The sequence below is a fragment of the Sphaeroforma arctica genome (genome assembly GCF_001186125.1).
Source record: "Sphaeroforma arctica JP610 unplaced genomic scaffold supercont1.64, whole genome shotgun sequence".
NCBI classification, from domain to species: domain Eukaryota; class Ichthyosporea; order Ichthyophonida; genus Sphaeroforma; species Sphaeroforma arctica.
In genome coordinates, this window is record NW_014040494.1 from 108,281 (window position 1) to 116,246 (window position 7,966).

The 7,966-nt window shown below is 38.7% G+C and overlaps 4 protein-coding genes across 4 annotated transcripts in view; 2 read left to right on the top strand and 2 right to left on the bottom strand.

Moving 5' to 3' along the window:
* Positions 1-1,431: 1,431 nt before the first annotated feature.
* On the bottom strand, positions 1,432-2,268 carry SARC_01591 (hypothetical protein). The gene has a single exon (XM_014304696.1). It carries the CDS (start codon positions 2,236-2,238, stop codon positions 1,834-1,836), a length of 405 nt encoding a protein of 134 aa, XP_014160171.1. The 5' UTR covers positions 2,239-2,268; the 3' UTR covers positions 1,432-1,833.
* Positions 2,269-3,992: 1,724 nt separating this feature from the next.
* SARC_01592 (hypothetical protein) lies at positions 3,993-4,459 on the top strand (the record flags this gene model as incomplete). The annotated part of the gene is made up of 1 exon (XM_014304697.1): positions 3,993-4,459. The coding sequence occupies one exon, from the start codon at positions 3,993-3,995 to the stop codon at positions 4,395-4,397; it is 405 nt and encodes a 134-aa protein (XP_014160172.1). The 3' UTR covers positions 4,398-4,459.
* A 1,208-nt stretch (positions 4,460-5,667) lies between these two features.
* On the top strand, positions 5,668-6,393 carry SARC_01593 (hypothetical protein; the record flags this gene model as incomplete). The annotated part of the gene is made up of 1 exon (XM_014304698.1): positions 5,668-6,393. The coding sequence occupies exon 1, from the start codon at positions 5,989-5,991 to the stop codon at positions 6,391-6,393; it is 405 nt and encodes a 134-aa protein (XP_014160173.1). The 5' UTR covers positions 5,668-5,988.
* A 411-nt stretch (positions 6,394-6,804) lies between these two features.
* SARC_01594 (hypothetical protein) overlaps positions 6,805-7,966 on the bottom strand; it is an 8,436-nt gene continuing 7,274 nt past the window's right edge. The window contains exons 4-5 of the mRNA XM_014304699.1: positions 7,642-7,823; positions 6,805-7,361 (exon numbers count right to left, since the gene is read on the bottom strand). Coding sequence (XP_014160174.1) covers positions 7,295-7,361; positions 7,642-7,823 — 249 coding nt within the window. The 3' untranslated portion in view covers positions 6,805-7,294. The remainder of the gene's footprint in view (positions 7,362-7,641; positions 7,824-7,966) is intronic.

Genomic DNA, 7,966 nt, shown 5'->3' on the forward strand with positions numbered 1-7,966 from the left:
GTGTGTGTGTGTGTGTGTGCATGTATATATATATACCATACCATTATATGAGAGTGGTGGTTGCATATTCAAGAATGAATATTTTTCACTGATATCCGAGTCTCACATCAAGATAAATAGAGGACTATAAGAGACCATTATCAACGTGTGTTCCGTTCCGTATTTCTATTGTAGACCAGCCTTTTTCTATCCCTTCCAGATGGGCTTTCAACTGCGTTGGAGAAGTGAACTGAAATATCAGTTGTGAGGCAAAATATTGTGATGCATAATGAGAGATACATAACAATCAACAGAACAGAACATGTAACAATATTTATCACACATATACGGCGCTAGAAGCTTACTGGGAGAATAGTGTGTGATGTTCTAAGTACTCTTATATATCCAATCATATTCTTTTGACCAGCCGAGGGAAGACATGCTGCCTTCGTATGGTTGTATGCGAAAGCAAAATATAAACTGAGCTATGTTCTGTATAATCGCATGTGGCTACTGATATGCAGACAATATCCTAATCACAACTGATATTCATGCTTTCGCAGGCATCTGGGCGCTTACATCGTAACGATTACGTACACATGAACCAACGTGCCATCCGCCTAGAAAGGCCGCTGTTAGCTAAAGGCGGGCAAGCTCAATGGAAAGTTGTCGACTTCATTCGCCCGCATATACCGGCAAACGCACAGAGACGCCGATACTACTACCGATCCGAGGAGCAAGAGAAAAATGCGAGCAAGACGAATGTCAAAAAGCGGGGAGTATACGCCGAGCCACTATAAATGGATTACAAGTGGCGTGTGTTATGTTATGTTGACGGCTATGTTCCAGTGTTTTTTTCACTTCCACAGGTAAAGAAACATGCTTTATCTTGTGCGTTCGAATACGCCATACTTATATTAATAATAAATATCGAAAAGATCACTTCGCACAGGACTGTCTGCCTGACCTGATATATTTTGTTTTCTTCAATAGATTTGTGGAACATTTATAACCGATACACCATCTTTGCCTAAACTGGTAAGATATCACCCAGTTTTCATCGGACATTAAACCATTGAGAAATTTGACGTACAAATTTCCACATCCTTTAATTGTAAGCGCAAGGCATAAGACACTCCATAATTGTGAAGATTTGCTCAAGACGTTGATATTGTGTGTTCATTTAGAACCATAAGTCTAATTACATATACACTTCTTCTAGCTCTCACCATACTTGTTCTTGATACTGAGTCCCCTCGTAGCATCGAAATTAGACTCGGGCACTTGTGCACAATTGATCTTGCCGGTGCTACAGCCTGTCTATACTCTTTGACAAGTTCTTAAGCTCAAAAATACTTGCAAAAATATCGTAGCAAAGAATCAGAATAAATACAAAATCAGTCCGAATCTTCGTGTCTCAGAGTCCTACATGTAAAAAAAATAACCACGAAAGCGATTTAATGTGATTTATTAAAAAATACTGTTTGGTTTGCATACTTCTGAAAGTTACTCAGAATTGGAAGTTGGATCGCCTGTAAACATCTGATGAACGGGCAATCTTCTCGATGTATGACGGAGTGCACCTTTTCAAGTCACCGCACTCACCAGAACACTGGCAACACACCGTATTGGACCCTTCAACGCATCAGAGTCACGCTCCCGCTTCTCTGCACAAGTGCTCTTCCACGCGTTTGAACACATAAATAAATCGATAATAATTCATCTCTAGCAATCGATGGTGAACATCCTAAGAATATTTATACCCAAAAAGCTTTTCAGATTCTTAATTTCATAGTGTACAATTTTCATACATATAACAGGCAGGCTCTGGAGTGGGAAGAGAATATATTTTGCTTAAAATTGGAAGTCCGATTTCTTGTAAACGTCAGACGAGTGAGCATCCTTCTCGCAGTATGACTGGGTACACTTCTTCAAGTCGCCGCACTCACCAGACCACTGGCAGCACTCCTTGTTCTTGTGGATGGGTCCCTTCAAGGCTTCCGGGTTACGCTCACGTTTCTCGGCACAAGTGATCTTGTACTCATTCTTGCTGCTGCCAGAGCTGCCAGAGGCTTTGCAGAAACTCTCAGTGCACTTGGACAGATTTCCGCAGTTGCCGGAATACTCACAGCACACTTTGGACTCGTCGTATGATTTTCCAGTGAATCCTTTAATACCACATTTGATCTCCTGCTCGTTTGAGTGGGCGCTGACGGCAACAGCAACGGCGGCAATAGTGACGATGGTTGAGAACTTCATTCTGTATTGATTGTGTCTCGATAATAAACTGATAGTCAATGCCGATACTGAGATGGCTTTTATACTGCAAATTGCCACACCGACTTTGAATATCTATTTTTTTGGTTTGTATATAGAATCATGCACACGAGGTAAATAAAATAGCCCACTTGACTTTAAAATCACGCCACTACGCCAGCTTGGCTGGAACCTGGAGGTTACAGGACAATTTTTATCTGTAAATAGTGGCTATTTTTTAGTGGTTTTACTATTTTTTAGAAAACAGAAACAAACCAAAAATTATATTTTTGCATAAAAATTCAAAAATTTGTTTAAACAAAAAAGGTTTATTTTTTTGTTAACATTAATAAAGTATAAAAATCCAACAAGTATTTTGCCAAAGACAAATTGTTCTCAACTTCTGTCTTCTTTTATCACTCTCGCAAAGAATAAAACGGGTTCTATTGTTTGATTTAGGCTATTTATGGGTTTTTAGTGTTTTATTGTTTTTAAAAACAATACAAAAACAAAAAATAGGGTACAGTATTTTACAAATGTACGTACATACAGTATTTTTAAATCGATCACACTATTTATATCAAAAAATAAATATAGTATATTTTATTTTTGGGGTTCGGACTTCGGTCCTGCTTTTTGGACTTTCAAAGAATTCGGTCTTTCGGTTCCCTCAATCTTGAAAAAAAAGAACTCAAAAATATTCAGTTAAAAAAAACCTTTTTTTGCTAATATTTATTGCTATAAGAGTGGATCGATCTTTTCTTTTCAAGAGTAAAGAATCACGAGTAGCGGTTCACGAGTCGAATATTTCTATATTAGCCGACATAAACTCTGTTTATATATAGGATATTGTCATTGCCCTTTTTTAGCTGTAGATTTATTTCTTGTTGTAAAGTAACAGTAAACATCTTGTTGTGAGAATGATATTTTTATTTAAAAATATATATTTATGCACAGATTTTACTGATTGATGAATAATTTATATATAAACAAATGAGGAACAAATTTCAAAAATATTTAGGAACTCAATGAGGTATGTATAAGATTGTGATTGGGACTTGGGAAGTTGGGACTACAACGTTTGAGAGAGAATAGATCGGGAGAACTGGAGTATAGTCTCTCACTCTGAAGCTCTGAAGCTCTGAAACCTGAGTCTTGTTTTCCATAGCCTCCTAAAAAGAACAGATCTATGTAGCTGATTTGTTGTTCATTGTGTTAAAAGAAAACAAAAATAACAAAACAATTCACTTCTTCCGTATGACCGTATGTAAATATGTGCATAAATATTGCAACAAATTTGTATTTTCTAAAAGTATACAAGTTTCTTAAAACAATTACAACAGGAAGAATATTTATTTGTAAAAAATATTAAAGCACGAGTGATTGACAGAAGGGGTTTTTTTAAAACAAAATATATGTACATATTTTATTTAACTTTGTATAACAATCCGTGTGCTTCCACAATCCACATCGGTATGTAGCCCTATGTTCTATTGTTCTCATACAGAGCGAGTTATATACAAACATGCTAAGAACGCCGAAAAGCGGAGCACTAAATACGCTTTTTGGGTGATTCAGTCTGGGGATACATTGCTGTCTATTCGGTCCTTTAGTCTACTACAGTACATAATCATATGCCATATAATGGGTGTGTGGATTTTTTTGGCGATCGGGTCTTCGCCGAATCGCCGTATATAAAAGCTGACACGCGACCTGTTTTTCTTTCAGTTTACTACCGAGAAGTATAATAAAGTAAAATGAAGTTCTCAACCATCGTCACTATTGCCGCCGTTGCTGTTGCCGTCAGCGCCCACTCAAACGAGCAGGAGATCACTTGTGGTATTAAAGGATTCACTGGAAAATCGTACAACGAGTCCAAGGTGTGCTGCGAATATTCCGGCAACTGTGGAAAATTGTCCAAGTGCACTGAGAGTTTCTGCAAAGCCTCTGGCAAATCTGGCAGCAGCAAAAACGAGTACAAGATCACTTGTGCCGAGAAGCGTGAGCGTAACCTTGATGCCTTGAAAGGTCCCATCCACAAGAACAAGGAGTGCTGCCAGTGGTCTGGTGAGTGCGGCGACTTGAAAAAGTGCACCCAGTCATACTGCGAGAAGGATGCTCACTCGTCTGACGTTTACAAAAATTCGGACTTCCAGTTTTAAGATGCTTCTTGTAGTCCCTATACGTAAAACAAATAATTTAATAAAACATCAAGTGCCAGATAAATTTTATGAATTTTCACATAGGTTTCAAACCGCATACACATTTCAAGCATCGATTATCAGGTGAAATAGCCTTGTATTCTTCTATTGTTCTCTACGTATGTCCCATTCATTAAAAATGAACGTTCAAATTTATCTTTAATTCGCAATTCGAGATCCATTATTCATTTCAAAAAGATCATATTCTTGCAATTTTTCAAGTTGTATATGACAACGAGGTAGTACAATATATATACAATTAAGTATCTCTTCCTGCCTAGAACAGTAGCATATTTGAATACAACCACATCTGAGCGCGGAGGTTAGTTGGGAGTGCTGTCTGCAAATGGTTCGCACGAAGACAGATACGTGAATCAAGATTTTCACAGCTAGTTTTTACGCGAGTATTTCGAATTTATTAGTATTGTATTCGCTTCCTCACATTCAGTTGGCAGAAAACAAGAAGTCCTGACATATCTATATAAACTCCATTTTTGTCTTTATAATAAGTTCGAGTGTTTGTACTGTACCACATTGAATACGATATTACCTTGGCTTTTTAATACAACTAGAGATTGTGTTCATTGTGTTTATCAGAGGTCTAGACCTCTTTCTCACAATACGATTGCGCATTCATCAGACCATAGGCAAAAAAAACCCCGACATAAAACTTCAATCACGCATCCCTTTCCACCCGGCGAGTAGAATAATCTGCCTGTCCTAGTCATGACCATGACAGAAACAACAATATGTAAAGTACTTTTAATAGTAAAAAATTGTTAGTACTCTAAGTTGACACATACATGCTGTAAACGTAGTACATATTTAGTAATTTACACTATTGAGTATTGACTGAGTACAGTAAGTGGTGTATTTTTTATATCAAAAACAAAAGATCAGTGGACAGTGAATCAGTGATCACTGATACTCCTGATTAGTGATTACTGATCACTCACCAACTCCAAGTCACCATCCAGGCATTCATTCACCAATCCTGCAATCCAGCAATCCCCCCTGCTCATTAGTCCTCACCTTTGAAGTTTCGTCTCTCTGAGGAGTAAGGACTGAGAGGTTCGGACTTCGGACAGAACTAAAGAGTAAAGACAGACATACTGTTTTAAATATATGCCACAAGCTGCTCTAACTTTGGAGTACCGCTCGCATATAAATACCCCTATTATAACTGCAGTTTTTATATTCAAAATATTATAAAAATGTTACATGATCAATGGATGAGTCTTCAGAGGCACAGAATCACAGACTAACTCGTAGTTTTTTCAGTTTTAGTAGTACATAGTAGGCCAACGGCAGGCAGCAAGTTTAGAAATGCATGTGATACATACTCATACTCCACACTCCAATCCCAAGGTCTCGGCTCTATGCTCGGGTTATAGACTTTAAAAACGAATCATCTCCGGCAACAGACAAAACTATTGAGATATATATATATATATCTATATTGATTCATTGATCCAGGTCGTATAAAACCTGGCATGTTCTAAAATAATCTATCAATTCAACTATATCTTTCAAAAAAACAGTTTTCTACAAAATGAAGTTCACCACCATCGCCACTATTGCCGCCGTTGCTGTTGCCGTCAGCGCCCACTCATACGAGCAGGAGATCACATGTGGTATTAAAGGATTCACTGGAGAATCATACGACGAGTCCAAAGTGTGCTGTGAGTATTCCGGCAACTGCGGAAATCTGTCCAAGTGCACTGAGAGTTTCTGCAAAGCCTCTGGCAGCTCTGGCAGCAGCAAGAATGAGTACAAGATCACTTGTGCCGAGAAACGTGAGCGTAACCCGGATGCCTTGAAGGGACCCATCCACAAGAACAAGGAGTGCTGTCAGTGGTCTGGTGAGTGCGGCGACTTGAAGAAGTGTACCCAGTCATACTGCGAGAAGGATGCCCAGTCATCTGACGTGTACAAGCATTCCGACTTCCAATTCTAAGCAAGATATATTCTAATTCCACTTCTGCTGTGATATGTATGAAAATTGTACAGAATGAAAAATTATAAACTGAAACCCTTTTTGGATGTTACTATCGATTCCTAGAGATAAAATATCATGCTGTAACGATCACGACGACTTTGTGCAGAGAAGCGGTAAGCAAGATAGATTCTCATCCCACTTCAAAGTCTATCTGTGATATGTATTAAAATTGTACAGTAGGCCCACATTAAAAATCTAACAACGAATTTGGTATTAATATCTTGGGATTGATACTTCAATGCTAGGTTGCATTATGAACCAATTCTATTCATGCGTAGCTGTTGTCAGACGATACGAATTTCCAGTTTCAGGTTGACTGTAGCATTTGCGTATAGAACAACAACATTAAATAATTGCCAGAAAAAAAATACGAATATACTTTTAATACTTCGCAGACACTTCTCAGTTAACCACTCAGGCGCGCCGCTCCTAGTTCATAATACACTATCGTTATTAGGTATTAACTGCATCTAATATTTATCCGATTCTACTCCCTTACACACAATCCTTCGCAACTTTCGGAGCCCACACTTCAGATATCATAAGTGTGAGTGTAAATTGACCGCACCTGTACCGCGTCTGACTCGACCTTATAACTTATCTTCCATCGTGCTCGTCTATAATATAACCAGCCCTACGTAAATACATCTCCAGATGTTCTCGCGGCCGTTGACCATTGCCCAGCGGCTAACTTAGGGCATTCACTACTGCTTACTAGCAACTTACTGCGATACTAGGGTGAGGCGGAGGGCTCGTACATCAGTACTCACAGATGGATCTCTCAAGAGATACTCATCGAATAACTCCCAGGGGCAAGGGACACCTCTGTCTTTATATAGTTCCTGCCGTAAAGTACCGTCTACGCCCTCTCGCTAACCGGCGCCGTTGTGGTGGATTTCGTACCCAGAATCTCCTCAACTAGCACTCTACAGATAGATAAACATGAATGGAATATTAAATAATCTGAGTGTATATTCAACCCCAGTGTCAAGGATCAGATATGTATTGGGCTGACCCGGGTGTGATATGAACCCACACAATGGTCTACAGTCCAGTAGAAACATATGCCATGACCAGCCAGAGCTATGTGTACACTCTTTAGGCCGCATATTACAGGTTGACGAGTCTTTATCTACCCCTGCCTTAGGTCTAAAACCTAGTTCTCGACAAAATACACCTGACATCAATGTACAACACTAAACATACCTATTAAACTCTATGTGGTTATCAGCAAACAGATTATGGCCAGCTTGCGATATGACATGCACACGTGTGGGCACGTCCATGGTCAGAGACACCTGCTCTGCTGCAGACTTGTCCATCCAATCTTCGCTCCCATATAGAAAAACAGTCTCATTCTTGATGCTATAGTGGAATGAAAGGTGTGGCTAGATTGAATATTTGCATGTATGTGTTTGCAAACATGCCCTCCGAATGTTGTAGGCTCGAATACAGATACATTCATATATATATATATATATATATATATATATACTATATATATACTATTCGTTACGTTACTACTAACTAA

Excerpts from the sequence above, each read along its gene's own strand:
- SARC_01591 (XM_014304696.1), bottom strand. The coding sequence starts at position 2,238 with ATGAAGTTCTCAACCATCGTCACTATTGCCGCCGTTGCTGTTGCCGTC.